Below are 17885 nucleotides of genomic sequence, written 5' to 3' on the forward strand. Positions count from 1 at the left end.
ATGAAATAAGAACTCATTCCCTCTTACCTGAGACAGAGACAAATGCACTGTGTTCTGCACTGCCTCCTTTAGTGACCATGCGTATTGTGTAGAGGCCTTCGTCATCTTTGAAGAGGTTGGGGATGGTCAAAGTCGTGACACCTCTGCCAGTGTCAATCTTCACCCATTTAGAGTCAAACAGACGCGTGTCTGAAAATGAGACAGGATCATGAATACAGTGTCCCTTCCTGTATAATGCTTAGAAACAATGTTTCTTTAAATTATACATGAGCTTTGACTGCATCTAGTGATTTTCAATATAAAAGATGAACCTATCAAAATGTGCTTTTATCCCACATGGTACCTTTTATGTACACATGGCAAATTAAACTACTCATGAATCGAGGCAATATCACTAGAGTCTATTTAACTTCTTTCACTATAATTAATTAGCAATCAAAATGTCCTTAACATATTCCCATTTTTCCTCTGCTCCGCCTCTGGCTCTGGCTGCATGTCGACTAGATTGGGTCTGGTAATCGGGGTGTCAGGCAGAATATATTACCAGCAATTAAAGTGTAATTACTCTGTCATAAAATGCTACTTTACAACAATTACCATCTCTATACCACTGTGCCTCAGGCTGCAGGTTGGCCAGGTTGGGGTTCAGGGTCATGGTTGCAGTCAACCTGGCAGAGTCTCCCTCGGTGGCAAACACTGGTCCAAACTTATCCAGAAAAGTAATGAGGATTTTGGTGTAATGGATCTCGGGAAGCATAGCAGCTGAGAGATTGGAGAAAGGATGAAAGAGAGATGGAATAGGGCTGGTGGTAACGGTTTGTTGTTTCATATACTACTTTGAAAAGAGAGACATTTTATAGCCAAGTTCATTTCTGAACATGATGATTACCTGTGAAAGGCAACCATGCATATGGACAGGACTCATCCTCCTGCTTGAACCCTACATGATTAAAAAAGAAACATACCAAAAGTACATAATTAGTGAATGTAGGAATGTAGAATCTTGTGAAAGTAGAATTGAGCATTTCATATCTACATAAAGAGTGGTTCCTCTTCACGTAGTCGGCATCATGTTTCAACAGTAGCCCAGAACGGCCAAAACACTCTAGATAGACCGATTTGCGTTTTCACCTCGGCCAGTAGTTCTCCTTCCCGTTCTCACGAATCATTCACACTTTTGTGTAACAACGCTCAGCTCTGCCAGAGTTTACCATTAAATGTATTGTGTCCCAAAAATAAATGTAAGTTAGTTAAGGAGTAATCTTGAGTTGAAGTTTAAAGAGCTGCCATTGTGCAGTGAAAACATGTGACCTCCAATAACTGGATGTGATATTCAAGACCCAAACATTTGATATTTCAAGACTTGTTGTTATGGGACTGTATGATAAACATCACACTACAACGTCAGATACAGGGTAATCAGGACTTACTCTTAACGATGACGGAGGCCTGACTAGAGGCCTGTCCATGGCTGTTACGAGCCACCACAGTGTACTGGGCGGTATCATCAGTTGCGCATCTATGAAAAAAAACAACAACACAAGTTTCCAGGTCAATAAACCTGTAAGGTTCTCATAGACTCTTGTGGTACTTTGATTAAATGATTGCTTAAAACAGCCTACAAACGACACTACGCGTCAGGGTTGTATCGTAGCAGGATCTTAGTTACCTTATATCAAGCCATAGATGTTTAAATTAGCCTTTAGTAACGTTTACAGTCATCTGTAAAATTATGGAAAATGCCTAAGTACTGGATGTTCTGTATATCCAAAAGGATCTGCTCCAACAGGACTGTAAACTGTAAACCACTGAAGAAACGAATGCATTAAATAAGCAATCATTTCCCACATGACTGCATTATGTTGCCAAGGATAATCAGCAGCTGAGAAGGCACAGTAGGGATTGAGTAAAGCCCTGTTCGCACATACAGTAGGACCTACAGCATTGGCGGGTTAGATACATGCTTAAACGAGACTGGGCATTAGATATACTACTTGGAGACAGTGCCACAACGCTGTGACATAAGCCTGTCTTCTTTGAGAATAGATGACAGGGCTTTTCAGTCAGAATTGGTTAAAATTTCCAAGACATTCTCACAGAAATGCTCATTTTACAAGCTGCAAATCCTTGCAGGATGTAGTACATCACGTTCTGCGTCTCTTATGATTTGCATGCTTCCTCTAAATCGTATTTGAATGAGATGTTTTTTGTTCCCTCTCGAGCCATATGGCCACAGATGTTTTAAACAATCTCAGCAAGCCCCAAGCAAATTGCAGAAGCTTCTGACCTAGACGAAGTTCTGTTCACAGATGGTGCAAAAACTGAAAACTGCATTTACAGGTTTGTTGGAGGGATGTAGAGAGAAAGTCATGTTTTTGGTCTCACTGTCATTACATGCCATGCATTCGTGACTTTAAGTTAAATCTCTTTCATTCTCTCTTTTATCCTTAAGTCTCTCACTCTTCCTCCTCTCTCCCTCTCAGAATCCCTTTCTCTTCCTGATGCTCTCCTCACCAACTGTTCCACAACCTCATATTACCCTAGTGTCAGCTAACATGGGAATTTCAACCCATGCAGAATGCGTAGGCTGGTGTAGACCTAAGGAGATGACTCTGATGTTATTGGCAGAGGGGGCGACTTTAAGTTGCATAAGCAGCATTCAGCAAAACCTTCAAATGCACAGAAATGTTTGCACTGGTGCACTGTGTGTGTGTGTGTGTGTGTGTGTGTGTGTGTGCATGTGTGTGTGTGTGTGTGTGTGTAGGGCGTGGTTGGGGGAGAGGGGTGCTGTACAGGAATGCCATGGCGTAAGGATCTAGGACTGAGAAGCTGGGGGGTAGGGATTCTGCATTTCTTCTGTCTGTCATGAGCAAGGCTTAAGATTACAATGAGCTGCTGGAAATTTGTAAGTCAAAAGGGATGTATCCTCTAAAGTCTTCTAGCCTATTTGTTTCCACTTATAACACACAGCATTCAGTGTAAATGGTAATCCATCCTGTGGATTTTAGACCACACAGGAGGGTGATGGGGTTAAGGAGTATTTATTATCTTTTTAAGGAGTTATGGTTGTTGGCTGAACTGTGTGTAAGTAACAGACAGACGGCGCTAAAGGTGACTGTATCCAAGGAGATAGTGATGACTGAAAGAATCCTTGAGGATCACGTAGCACTGAAGTCAGCACTCGCAACAGCTGAGCTTCCTAAGACTGGAGGGAGAGCGTTCAGTCAGCTGACTCTGACGTTAATACTTTAGTTTGAATCTGTGCACCGACCCTGATGGGACTGACGAGAACACTTTCTGATGATTCAATATTTAGTCTTGGGATAGGCGACAAATTGGTCAAAAATGATAGATCCTACAATTTACATAATGCAACTCAAATCTTTCATTACACATTACACATTTTCTACCTGATAAACACCCTGATCTTTCAATCTCCATATCTGCAGTTTATAACGCATGTTTTCTCTTAAATTTCTACATTTTGACATTACAAAGCTCTCCCCAGAGCCACAGAAGACGTTTTACAACTGCTTTCACAAGCCGAGTAGTACTAAAACTGTATCACGTTAACTGACCTTTATGAGTAAAATTGGTGAGTGCCCATTTTAATGTTAAAAAAAACAGCTTATCAAGTGGTCAAAACCACCGCAGGAGACCTTTTAAATAATTTTTAAAAGTCTGTCTTTTGACTTATTGCACCTTGGGATTTCCAGAGTATGGATTCCACCTTTAGCTTCATACAGGTACGGTCCACAGATCAAGCACAGGATCACACCATCTTTATACCTGAAATAGAGAAATAAATGATTGCTCACTAGCATAAAGGCATGTGGAACCATAATAGAAAACATTTTAGCAGCAACTTTAGTAACAGATCTACAATCATATTACTATTATATCTTAAGAAGAAAATAAATAGATAGCTAGGCCATCCTATCCTCATGAAAGTCTTCGGTTGAGTAACTGTCAAAGAAAAAAATGAATTAACTTACCATGTTAAAAGAAAAATGGGTTTCTAGGCCTTACTCACCATTTTACAACAGGCATGGGGAAGCCCTCAACAGTACAGAAGAGTTTGATTGGAGTATTTTCAAACACGATGTGGGATCTGAGTCTGGCCATGAACTGTGGTCCCCTGATCATCGGCTCCTCGTGTACATATTTGTCCGTCATCTTTGTCCTTACCTAGACAGGGAAACAAGAATACCAATAAGCAAATAAATAATATACATCTCTTACTCACACACCCGCCACATTGCTATATTTTCTACATCTATACTCAATTATATTCTAACAAATAAATATTAATAAACTCCACCTACAACCATTTTTAAAACAATGCAGTTTAACTACTATTGTCTCAATAAGTATAGAGTACATATAATAACACACCATTTTCATTGAATGTTATATGCAGGTCTGGACAGGGAAAGTTCATAAATTCTTACCACTTCCTGGATGCGACGTCGTGTTTTGTGCTCATATCTTTCCTCCATCGCCTCAGAACTAAAGACAAACAGTAGGTCAGTTTTGCTGACAATCAATGTTGTCCGTCTACACAGGTGGTTAAAATGTCATTTTGAACATGTACCTACTGTCTAAAAATATTCAAGGTGTGACAGTAGCCTGATATAAGGGCGCATCTCTGCCCAAATAACATTTACAGTAAGTAACACTAGTTTCAAAACAATAACTGTGTGAGAAAAATGCCTTGTGCTGTTGAGTGTATATGGGGCTTCTTGACGGTTCACTTATTCAGGTGCCTTGCAGCCCAAATAACAAGCCTCCAAAGTAGCTTTAGTGCTGTGCAGTATGTACGTTTGGTTTGATATGTGCAACAGGTTGTATGCAGTCTATAGCCAGTGCTTGAAATCTGATTCTACATTGTTTCTTGCCGTTTTTGTAACTATAAAAATACTTTTAAATAAAGATTATCCATTACATTCAAAGCTATATGAGCAAAGATGGTGGCCTCTGGCAAGCTCTGCAAACCAGCTCACTTTTCTCTGGAGCAGAGCACCTAAATTTGAAATTATTAGTAAAAAAACAGTACTGATCCACCAATCCCACCTTCTTATTGGAACATGGGCTGTTGTGTCTGTGGTTGCTGCCATATTAGGATTACAAATTACTTTTTGGGGGGTTGGGAGAGAAGTCCAAAGCTTTTAATCCCTGCGATCTATAAGACAGAAGGGTATAAACCTGATTCATGCAAAGAATGCAGGACACCTTCCATGAACTTTCCCTAGTAGAGACAGAGAGGTAAAGCCTCCTTGACTGAGCCTGACTTTACCCAGCAGCCTATCAACACTAATGACTCCTCTGTGAGGGGGGAAGAGACACCAATGTAACAAAAATGTCATAGGAAGGCTCTGGTGGCTGGCATCAGAGAGCCTTGAGCACCCAAAATACAAGCTTTTTTTTTAAAGAGGGTGCATTACAGGATTACTGTTCAACATCTGTGTTGAAGACATGGCAGTCTGAGCTTCAGAGAGTCGTTAGCTTTAAATGTGGTTATTATGGTCTGCCTGTACACCATTGGGCACAGAAAATATGATCAGGCCTTGAGAATCTCAAATAAATAAACTGACATATTGCCGTCATTTGTAAACCGAGCCTCCTGGACAACAACAATAACTGTTGTAGATTTGTAGAGTCATTTTTGTCGAGAACCATTGTGGCTGACACAGCTGTTTAAGAGAAGGACGATGATTTATCACAACATCCTCCCTGTTTTTTGCTGCTGTACACAGTCTCTTTGCGCATTGCCAAATCTTATATTCAGCAGACTATGCCACTGAAGGCCCAACCCACGAGAGGCTGCCCCAGAGCTGGCAACAGGCCTGTTGCCTGAGAGCAGGAGATTGTCACCAGGGGAGACACAGCCAGCAGTGGGAAGGAGTCTTTCATCACTGCGTCCACAAAGCCTTCAGGCCTGATGTCATTCCACCACTGCCGCCGCGAAATGGAGGGGAGCACCCTCCAGTCCAGAGAATCAGCTGGCAGCAACAGACAGAGCAGTTGGTTTGGGCACCACTGTGATGAGACCGAGGCTGGAGGGGCCATGTTGCATATTAAGAGAGGAAGATGACCAAAAGTAATGTCTTGTGTTGCAGGTGGATGCCAGGTTGGAGTATGATGACAATTTAGGCAGCCTGTGGATGTGTTCGGGTTTGTCCAAATCAGCAAAATAAGAAAAATGTCAGGGGGCTGCTCCGTAAAGGAGAGCGGGTAAACCTATGAAAAGAACAGACTCCATATGCTTTGTCACCTACACAACTAGGACTGATTATATTTGAAGAAGAAGAAAAAATATCATCTCTTGTTGTTGTTTAATTGTGCCTGGATTTGTTGAACGGTCTGTGGAGGAATAATTATTTTGAACATAAATGTGACAACTTATATTTCATCGGCAAATGAGTCAATCAGTGTTCAGGGCACGTTACACATACAAGCTGCATACTTACTTGAGTTTGAAATAAAAGACAAGGGAATCAGTTAGGAAAATAAGCTCTACAAGAGCAGTACCACCAGATGAGTGAAGATAATTCAACACCTGCCAATGAGCACTTTGTTAAAAGTATAAGTTTAACAAAGACAGACTTGTGTCTGGTTAGCTGCTTATTAGCAAAAACAAAAAAGAAGCAAAAAGAAGTGAGCAGCAGAAATAAAAAGATTTTTAAAGGTGTAAGTACATGAAACACACAGCACACAAAAACAAACACTAATACCTAAACACGCTACATAGTTACCAATCACAGCAGCACTAAACAGTTGCAGAATGTGACAAGAAATGTGTTAGCTTCTCCCCCCCCCCACTGTGTTGGACTTTGTTGGAGTGAAAACTGGGGATTGTTTGACTATTTTTCTACACAATACAGCTTACAAAGGCCTGAGTAAAAATTTGTAAAGTCAATCCAATTTAAGTTATACTTGAAATCTAACAACACACTCGGCAACAAACCTTTCCTGTGGTGTTTTGTACTGTATCTGTGGAAAAGGCACGAGGATCAGACTTGCTGCTTAAAAGTTTGGACAGCCTGTCTTAAGCATGAGAAATACTAAATTTCAATTAGCCTTCATAGCGCCAAAAAGGATCGATAAAAAAAAAAGAAAATTAATTTTAAAAAAATGCTGTGATATGGATTTCGAAGATGACCTTTGGACATTCATTGTAAAAAACAATTTTCAAGTTTAGCATGCCCAGCTCGGGATTAGTTTTGTCTTGATGTTAGTTTTATGTTAACCAGGTTAGCCCTCTATTCTAACCTATAGTCAAAGCTTACTAATGTTACAATACTACTGTTAGCTTAATGTTTTAGTTGTATTTAGCATTAGAGTGTAACATGTACCTGCTGTATTCTTTAACCACATATTTGCTCTGTTTGTGGCGGTATTCATGGTTGTAATTCCCACGTTTCATCCACACTGACATGGTGACACTGTAGATATTGACCTGTTGGACCAGCAACAAAACACACACACACAGACTGACATGGTAACAAAGTACAGTAGATCCTCACCTACAAGTCGGACCAGCAACACAGTGACGCCAACATACACAAACACAAGGGCTACCAACCCTAAAGGACTGTCAACGTGACTTCAGGAAGTTGATGCACTCAATGATGCTGTCATGAAGACAACCAAAGGAAGGACAGAGTTTGTTAATTATCCCGAGGAGCGTGTATTTTTTATTAAACCTTTATCAATACGGGTAATCTCATTGAAACACAGGCTCTCATTTTTAGGGGAGACCTGGTTAAGACACAACAGCAATACAACACAAACAGGACATTTGGGGGCTTTTAGAAACAGAGTCCTGTCTTGGTCATTTGCAACAATATGTAAGATAAGTGGAAAATATATGTGTTAACTGCCTCATCCCTTGGAAAAAGAAAGGCCCTCCTGGGATTTGGACACATAGACTTGTTAACACTGTCAAACACAAACACAGCAGTCTCACTGTCAGCTTTAGGAATGACAAGGTGACATTATATTGATTTAAAGACACACATGTACATACATAAAGAAAAGGCATGGATGTAGTCTATTGTTGGACCAGTGATGTATATGAACAGTAACTGACCGAGTACAGCTGCACTTTCCATTACGTTGACAGCTCCAAATTCAGCATGAGCAGTTGTATATTCATTACAGTTTTATATACAGTAGTGGACCGCGAATACAGTTATTTTCAACTTTAAACACAAGTGAATAAAACACTACTAAATGAAATATGAGAGATTTGTTACTTAGTGTGAGCTCTACAAAACAGCTCTTATCATAAGACGTTTCTATTATTCACCTCACATCCTGCACTGATAACTAGACTTAGACATAACATGGCATGAATAAAGCTGATGATACAAAAAAAGAAAGCCAGGGAACCACTGCTACACACGTATCACTGGTAGTTTAAGTTGTTCTGTGTCTGACATAAGACGTTTTACAGTACACATACCAACGCAAGAGCATAACTTTGACATCATGCAGTCATAGCGGCATTCAAACATAATTGCCTCACCAGAAATAAGGACAGATGAAACATGAAGCGATTCTCCCTGGCCAACCACACCCTGAAAGCTACTGAGATGTGCTCCGATGGCAAAGACATTCCTGTTTACCACATCTCTGAAACACTTAACCCATGTTTTACTCACTTCTAATGTCTTAAAACCGCTAATCAAGCAGCCAGACAATCAGATACATGATATCATAATGCCCCCAACCCCTAAAGGCAATCCTGGTTGAATCATGTTGTTGTGCAGTAGAAGAGCTCCATAATAATACTAATGTATCACAGAAAATGTTCTTCACCCTACTCAAGGAACAACAAACCAGCTTAAGTCCCTATTGTCTCTTGTGAGTTAGTACAGTTTATTCATGCAACACTCTCTAGAGCAGTGTCACAAAATCTAAATGAAAGCTGCAGACATAGGGAGACGTGCTTCCAAAGAAAATCAGCATTAAATTCAACTGCCCTCAGGCAAGTTTTCACTGCAGACTTGTCATATTATAGTCCCATCTGCCCTACACCTCACTGGCTATCCTCTGCCTCTGTCAGTCCAGCCAAGACTGTAACAGCACAAATGTCTGCCAAATGACACCCGAGCCACGCCGCCTGCAACAGTAAACCTCTGAAACTCTCAACCATAACCGTAAAAAACCTCCGAACAGTTGCTATTTGGATACCACAACTTGCTGTGTGCTCAATAGTGGCAATTCTAATACAATGGAATAATAATGGCTCCTTTGTATTATTTTAAGATCAAACAAAGTCAACATGGTATGAGTCCCAGAACTACACACCAGCAATTTGTGCACTGAAGCAACAGTCCTAAGTGTCCCCACCGAGTTGTATTCTCCAGAGGGACTCCATTTTAACCAATTAAGAGTCAATTAAGAGTCATAAAATCATCATTCATCATTCATCACTTTGAGTATCATCAGCACTTGATAGGGCCAAACAACAACATCATTTGGTCTTTCCCTAATTCCTCCACCCCACTAATCCCACCAGCTGCACTTGGGTTTGAAACAAGAGTAGACTCAAAGCTGAGGATACAAAGGTGATAGAAATAAAAAAAAGAGAAGGAAATTATAGCTTTCTTACCCCTTGAGATTTCCTTTGCAGCGACTTCGGTTGACAGCCTGAATCCACCGGGAGTCAGCCTAAACCAAGTACCAGGCCAACAAAAACCACCACCCGCCTTCAACCGACCCCCGCCTGCCTTTCCCTGAGGCCTAATAAGGAAAGAGAGCCTGCCTATATATAACCAGTATCCTTCAAGACTCAGGGCCACCACAACCAGTCAACTCTTTGATTTTAGTAGTCCAATTGCTGTTTTCTGGGATGTTAGCTCAACAACTGATGCTCATCAACTGGTTATTCAAGTATATCACCTGATCTAGACAATGCACAGCATCTGTTATGGGGGCACTGCCACATTTTCAAGCAGCATTTTTAGAATAGGCAGCAAGACAGTGAGCTTATTCAAGAACCACATTGCAACAAGGCTGCTCACTCTAATTTCTTCCATACCATAATGGCATAGTTGACGAATTATAAAACATACGTTAGAGAGCATTTCAGAGCTTATAGAGCATGCACCTTAAAACTCTGAAAATGTATTTTAAATTCAATGTTGCAGCATATATCCACCGTATATGGCCGTTTCACACATAGATTTGAATCTTTCTAGCTACACTTTAACCAGTATTTTAGTCGCTCTGTAAGATCTTTCTCCATCTGAAACATCTTGAGACACTGAGTCGCATGCTGAACTTTGGCCATGGCCTATTTATAAAACTAGCTACAGTTACAGCTAGACTATTCCTGACACAGTGGAGGAGCAGTGAAACACATTTCACATCTGAGGCAAAATCAAATGATGGGAAAACACGGAGTTACACTTGAGAAAAGAGTGAGAGAGTGGCAGGGCGGTGGCTTTGGTGAGAGTGTGTAATGTGTTAACAAGGGCGTAGAATCAAAAAGAGGAAAGACGTCTGTCTGAGGTCGAAAGAGCCCTCTGTTGGTCATGTGCAAGCACACTGTAACCGCAGCCCAGTGATACTTTTAGTACATTATGTTGTTGGCTGACAGTGAGACGTTGGTGAGCCAGGGCTCCCCACTAATGAGGTGGCAAATTTTCATTAAAACTACTAACAAGATTTGTTTTAATCGATAAAAATACAATCTTTTCTTTCCTAACCATTTGAATTGTGTGTGTTTTATAAAGAAAAAAAAAACATGAAATACAATAACAAAGTAAAAGGATAATATTTAGAATTGTTTATGGTTTACAGACTTCAGAGCGGTTGAAATAAGTTTTGGGATGGTGGCAAAAACAAAATAGGTCTGTGATCAATCCGTGACTCTGATCTGTGAGTTTTACAATCCGTTACAGCACTAATATACATATACTGTATATATATGTGTGTGTGTGTGTGTGTGTGTGCATGTACACCCTGATACTGCCTAGAGATGAATTACTGTAAATCATTTTTGGTGAACACATTGTGAAACTGACACTCTCCATTGACACGCTTTATGAGGACAGCTGTAAAATTTCACAAATGCTGTTGCCAAAGCACGCTGATCAGACTTTTAATCTGGTGTATTCTCTCCCAAATCTGTATAGTTGTCTTAATCAGAATGCAGTTGTGTTATAAAAACTGACAATTCTGTCAAATCTGAGTTGGTAAATTAGAAAAAAAAACATTAATATTTATTATTTGTCTTCAATGTAGATCAATATCTCAGAGCTTGCTGCTGTAATACTTTCTTGTAAAAATAAATAAATATATATATATATATATCATTAATGTACTGTATATGAGAAGAGTGCAATATAAGGGACGATCGTACACTGTTACATCAGCTAACCTGCTGAACAAGGACCCGCCGGCGCGGGCCGGACCACAAATCAAGCCAACCCAACCACTCTACCACGTGACGACGCACGACGTCAACGGCGCACACGTCAGTGAATCGTCTGCGGGACATCAACAACACAAGTCCCTGTCCTGTGTAATGCACAGTTTTCTACATGATGACCTGCGCAACACTTAAGTAACCACCACACATTTGTTTTGCACACATATCCGGCAGAAGGTGAGGCATATGTAAACATTATATGTATTTAAATGTAAGGGTTGTTTGGTTTAAACATGAAGTCGGTATTACGCTCGTTGTTCACGTTTGAAGATTCGTTCATTTAAACAATAGTTTAACGTTCAACTTACGAAATTATTGATGCCATGTTTCTAGGACGTAGCCCGTCTTTGGCACAGTGACTTTGTGGGTTGTAGCAGGGCATGTTTCACCGATCATTATTTCATTATGATAGTGGGAACTTCAGCCTGAGTTGCGACAGTGTACAGCCCATGTTAGCACAAGTTGAGTATATATATATATATATCTTTAGATAGATCAATTGTTCCCCTGATTGATAATACTGTTATATAAACTGGTCCTGGTTATGCGTGGATAAGTTTCAAACATGTAATGTAATGTTTGTGTATTTGAGGGAGAGGTTGCTGTGTTAAAGGTATGTGTTCATTGTCTAATTAAGTGGTCACATGAGGTCTAAATCACGCACTTAAAGCCAAAACATGTTTTGGACTATCATTCTGCGCATGCGCCAGGTTCTCTCGCTTCGTAATCTTGTCTAACATCTACAATTTCTGTAACACAGTTTAATCAAGATCCATTATTATAGAATTGTACTTGAATGCATGAATTCCCCAGAGTCACAAATGTTTTATGGAATCAATTCTACTCTCTGGACGTTGTTGATAGTGTTATAATGTGAATGTTGGAGGAACCTGGGGTTCATGTTCAATACTGAGTCCTGCATGAAAGCAGCTGTTGACAAATCCATCATCTTTCAGACATGAAGCTCTGCTCCCCTCTTCTGCTCGGCCTGGCAGCAGCCCTGTCATCCGCCTTCGTGATTTCACCTCCGTGAGTACAACACAATAATACACTGTGCATGTAGATGAATATGATGGTGGATGCTCTAGTGAACTAGCTGTTATTTTAATTAATTAAAGTGTGCATGTATTTCAGACACATTTGGACCAAACTGATCCTGACCCACCACTGGCCAAGCACATTCTGTAGTGTGAGTTTCTTTCTGCCTTTACTGATTCTGGGATTAAATTCAGCTGTGGCCTTCTGTCGGGAAATGACTTAAACCAAGAGTAGAGGAGCAATAATGAAGGAGGAGGACGCTGGCCACTAGGCTAATACATGCAGTATAAAATGCCATAGGCTTTGTGTCCAGCATTTATGTGACGACAGAATAATCGTAAACTTTAGCTCCCGACTCAGGAAATGAATGTGAATATCCCCATGAATCATGCAGCATCCTTACTCCAGTCATAACTGTATCTGTGGGGCCAGCCAAATGTATGTACAGATAATATTTAGCCATTATTTGTGTTCAACTGGTAAATAACATGGTATCCCAGACAATGTCTTCAGGCAATGTTTCTCTCTTATATTGTCCAAGAATGTTACCTATATACTGTATAGCTGAGTAAACGTTTAATCTCTGAATATCATGTGATTTCTATGTTTGAGTCATGAGACAGGCTGTGTGTCAACAATCTGGTTTGATTAGGCAAGAGGTTTTTCAACAGGAAGATGCAGTTTTAACCAAGTCTCGATACAAAACACACATCCCTTTTTATGCGTTTTGTAGCATGTGCCTCGTTGTGCGTCAGAAGGTTTGGCAAGATTGTAGTCTTGGTATGACACGTTTATGTTTAGGGTGGCAAATGTTTGGCCATTCATTTGCTCTGGGTCTCATTTTGCTCAATGATTGACAAAGTAAAATTCTCAGTACGAGATTCTATCGAGGCAATTTTAAGACGTTTTATAATTGCAATATACCAAGACTCAACCGAGGAGATGTACGTGTAGATTCTTAACTGCAACGTTGCTGCAGTTTCACTTGACAGTGCGAGTTTCCTTACTGGGAAAATGTAGAACTTTATCTATTTTAAGGGCATACTGTTTGTTTAAAGGGTTGGAGTTATTGTTCATTTCATGTCTCACAATGAAACGGTTCATCCAAGAATAATACAAATGAATCACTAACAGAAATAATCATTAATTGCAGCCCGAGTAGCTGCTCTCCAAAACTTGCTTTGTGCTCATTTCAATTATACCAATAACATAATGAAGTGTTAGGTTTATGCGTCCAGATGGAATAACAATAAAAATGTTGTATACATTTCAGATGGAACAGCCAGTTTGTCATCCCAACATCAGCTACTGGACACTACATGGACTTTGGTATGTTTATGTGTGGTTTGAATCAGATAAGAGCGTCCTATTTTCACTATCAGCATGGCAGATGTTAACAACTACCTGTTAGGTATTGCCACTTTAAAAAATGGTTACGAGTAACTGTCCTGTCTGAAAATGTCATGAATAAGTCATTGTTGCCTGGTTGCAATTCCTGTTTTTACTACGGTTCTCTCTCTGCGAATGAGTGGGCAAGTGAGCTATCTAACATTCTGAATCTTAACTGTTTTCCAGGCCAGATAAAGGGATCGACTGCAATTCATCGTGGCATTTCAACTCTTCTCAAATAGAGGTACAACACTGTTCAGGCTCAGTGTGTCGTTATAACTGGGTGTAAAATCCAAGTAATTAATATATTCTTTCTGTAAGACAGTCCTTTTTAATTCACCAAGAAAAACAGACGGACAACGGTTGTACTGATGTCAATTGGCAGGACAAAGAAGAAGCGGGAGTGTACTTCATACTCTTCAGGAAGCTGAATCAAAAGCTCTTTTAATCTAAAGCACACCAAACGGAGACAGTCTAATTTGGCATTACTAATTTGGGAGGGTAAATGAATGACGTTATTCTCCTTTTCTTCAGCTGGTATACTGATGGATAAAACAAATCTGTTTTTGGGTGTGTTTTCTCAGGACCTGCTTCCAGACATGAAGAAGAGTTGGCCTGACTTGCTTAACAGTTCGTCTGCTTCATTCTGGTATTATATCAATCAATCCTTACATTCTCTTCTGTCTGTCAATCTGTCTGAGACTTTCTTTAGTCTGGTATGTTCTAGTTTTATAGACTATATTACTGTGTCACTACCACATTATTATTATCTTGCATTCGTCCATTGTGTATTTGGATATGCAAGTAATTGACATGGTGATAATAACTACTGCATTACTGATTGTAGTACTGGAGATTGATGTACTTTAGTCCACCATACACAGCCACAAATTTCACATGGCCTCTAAATACTACAGGCATTTACTTCCATTTTTTTTCTCTGACAGCAATATCCAGCCTACCTGCCTTCTTGGTCCTCTACTGCACAGTTATTATAAAGTATATCCAATCTCTCTATAAATCTGGGAATACACTTTAAAATGCTGCTTCATGCATTTATAGACTGTTGTTGACAAGCACACTGTGCTCAGATATGTATTGTTAACCAGCTCTGACCACAGGATCATATTCAGAGTTTTGTGGAGTCCAGTCATAAATATTAAGCATTGAGATTGTCATTATCATGTACTGTACTCCTGGCATTACTTTGTACACAATTATTGTAAAACCTATACATTCTTGTTTGTTTCAACAGGAAGTATGAGTGGCACAAACATGGTACATGTGCAGCCAAAGCAGCTTCTCTGAATAGTCAACATAAGTACTTCAGCAAGGGACTGGAACTGTACCACAAGTTGGATTTGGACAGGTACCGCACATTCACACCCTCACACGGGCACATGCACACACTTCTTTCCTCTGACAGAATGTTTCTAGTTCTTTGTATTGTCTTGATGGTACTGATCAATGTTAACCCTGCAGAAGTTTGCTGTCCACAGAGTAGCTCACAGAATCCCAACTACTGTTGTATGCTTATTTTAAAGTCACTCTGGATGAAAGTATAATCAAATATAAATCTGAGTTTCTGTTATTGTAGCATCCTGAAGAAGTTTGACATTATCCCTTCAGAAACATATTACAAAGTAGGTATATTTAGATTTTTACATTACATTGTGTGTGTGTGTATATGTATAATTTGTATGGTATATCAGAATCTTAAATATTTGTTATGTTAGGAATAAAGTGCCTCGTAATAATAAGATTGCCTCTTGTCTTCCTAATGTGTCTGGGTGTAGCTTTCACAAATTGAAGGAGTCATAGAGAACTTCTACAACATCAAACCTAAGATCCAATGTGTCCATCCAGCAAAGGTAGAAACATTTCATTCAAATAATGAAATTATGATTTGCTGTTGGGTGTTTTGCATGGTCCTACTTTACAGAAATGCATTGTTCTGTCAGGTATCAGTGCATTTAAGCTGTGTTTCAAATGTCAGCTGACAGTCTGTTAGATAGTTAAAATGTGTGTTTTTGTGTTTCACAGAACGCTGATGTCCAGATTTTGGGGCAGATTGAGATCTGTTTCAACCCTGACTTCACCCTCATGGACTGTGAGAAACAGTTTACCACGGAGAAGATGTCTAAGGGAGACTGGCACAATCTCATTGCTGATGACAAGGCATCTGGGTTCAGTGTGTGTGACCATGATATGCCTGTTTACTACCCACCTCCTTCATAGAACACACACATGTGCGAACTGAAACGCAACAACTAAAACTGCACTGTGACTTAATCACAATTATATTTTGCTCAGGAATGACAATGAACATAATACATTTTAATGACAAACATACCCTCACACAATCAGTGCAGCCTGAAAACATTTTGAACTGTGTGAAAATTCTGGCTGTGACAGGTACTTGAAAACAAAATCTCCTTTAAGTGCATTGCTGTTTTTATATCCTACAAAGACCAGGACACACCACTACTACGTAGTGCTTTAATGGAATTATGTCCCATCCTGACACTTGCTCGTACATGAATCCGATATAGTGCACGGCATGTTTATTTCCATTGCTCAAAAGGGGGCATCGTGAGTTCAGGTCAGGCAGGTGAACAGTTTATGTACTGTATCTTGTTGGCAAATGAGTTTCATATCTTGTAACATCTGGCCATATTTTATATCACATCTGTGTGCTTATGTGCCATCTCTTTTTTTGCGGGGCTGAGGTTTAGCTACATTATGATGATTACATTCATACAATACATAACATTAGCTGGTGTTCTCTTTTGTTAATTCACTGCACAAATACTATTGGGTAATATGTATATCTGTAAGGGCTTTCGGGGGCAAGGGCCCACCATTTTTAAACAAACACTGCTGCATTGCAATAACATCCACAGCTTTCAGGTATTATGAACTAGTGGGAGTTATCATTAACTACCTTCTGAAGAATATGAACCAAGTACTTAGGCCAGTATTTAATGGTTAGGTTTGTCCATGGTGCTAATAAATGACTGTTGGTCACATTTGTGAACTTAAAACCATTGAACCAATGTATAGACTAGAAATGAAATATAGTATGTGGTGTAATGAGTAAATGCTACAGCGCTCTGTTTTAGTAAATATAAATCCAAATACCCAAGTACTTTGCCATGGAAACCTCACGACCCACACTAAACACAAGTTGATTTATACACCATTTTTGTCACATATGCTCTAGGCCTGCACCGTACAGATGAAATACCTGTTTCTCAAGGATGTAGCAAATGATCTCGTGAACACTACCTAATCCCAGCTGATTTTTACAATTACTTGTTTTTATTGACGCCGTTTGACAATTGCTGTTTTTGTGCATAGATAAATAAATTCTCTTTAAACTGAAAGGTAATTTTTTTAAATCTCAATAAAATATTGGATATCAAATCAATCTACCATCAAGTCCTTTGTGAGTTATTATGTGACATTCGATATTGATTAAGGTGTGTCTATGTGCATGTTTAATCTATGTAATAGAGAGTGAAGGCAACCTGTGAATGGACATAGAGAACAGTGGTGGCAGGAGTCCGTTTGGTTTTAAGGTGCAACTTAACCTGTCTATCTTTCTATGCATGCAGTATAATGTAGAATAGTATATCACTATGCCAGTCTTTCTATCTCTCCACATCTACTCAGAGGGTATGAATATTAATGTTGTGATCTCCTTACAGAGCCTTAATCCTTCCGGGACAAAGACACCAGTCCATAATCCTGAATCTCCTCCCACAAGACATCACAGCAGATTGACTGGACACATCTGATTACATTTTCAATAGTGCTAAAATGCCTCAAAACTATGGGCCAGCTATATTCTAAATGTGGTCCAAATCCTGTCAAACCACAAGTTTGAGGATCACAGCTTAAGCATTTGATGGCGAATTACTCTGATTAAATAAAGAAGATGTTATTTTAGAAATAAATTAAAGCCCACATCGGCTAGACACTTGACCCAGGTAGAACAGCAGACCTGACCCCC

The 17885-nt window shown here is 39.7% G+C and overlaps 2 protein-coding genes across 2 annotated transcripts in view; one reads left to right on the plus strand and one right to left on the minus strand.

Moving 5' to 3' along the window:
• myom2b (myomesin 2b) overlaps nt 1-9688 on the minus strand; it is a 31624-nt gene extending 21936 nt beyond the window's left edge. The window contains exons 1-9 of the mRNA XM_031846724.1: nt 9620-9688; nt 7356-7459; nt 4452-4509; nt 4034-4188; nt 3703-3789; nt 1431-1519; nt 890-940; nt 598-762; nt 28-189 (exon numbers count right to left, since the gene is read on the minus strand). Of these exons, the coding sequence (XP_031702584.1) occupies nt 28-189; nt 598-762; nt 890-940; nt 1431-1519; nt 3703-3789; nt 4034-4188; nt 4452-4509; nt 7356-7438 (850 nt within the window). The 5' untranslated portion in view covers nt 7439-7459; nt 9620-9688. The remainder of the gene's footprint in view (nt 1-27; nt 190-597; nt 763-889; nt 941-1430; nt 1520-3702; nt 3790-4033; nt 4189-4451; nt 4510-7355; nt 7460-9619) is intronic.
• Nucleotides 9689-11497: 1809 nt separating this feature from the next.
• rnaset2 (ribonuclease T2) lies at nt 11498-17304 on the plus strand. The gene is made up of 10 exons (XM_031846000.1): nt 11498-11620; nt 12400-12472; nt 12578-12632; nt 13755-13810; nt 14057-14114; nt 14455-14519; nt 15126-15239; nt 15468-15513; nt 15667-15741; nt 15914-17304. Exons 2-10 carry the CDS (start codon nt 12402-12404, stop codon nt 16106-16108), a joined length of 735 nt encoding a protein of 244 aa, XP_031701860.1. The 5' UTR covers nt 11498-11620; nt 12400-12401; the 3' UTR covers nt 16109-17304.
• Nucleotides 17305-17885: the final 581 nt, after the last annotated feature.

The sequence above is a fragment of the Anarrhichthys ocellatus genome, unplaced genomic scaffold (genome assembly GCF_004355925.1).
Source record: "Anarrhichthys ocellatus isolate YVR2014 unplaced genomic scaffold, GSC_Weel_1.0 scaffold6, whole genome shotgun sequence".
NCBI lineage: Eukaryota > Metazoa > Chordata > Actinopteri > Perciformes > Anarhichadidae > Anarrhichthys > Anarrhichthys ocellatus.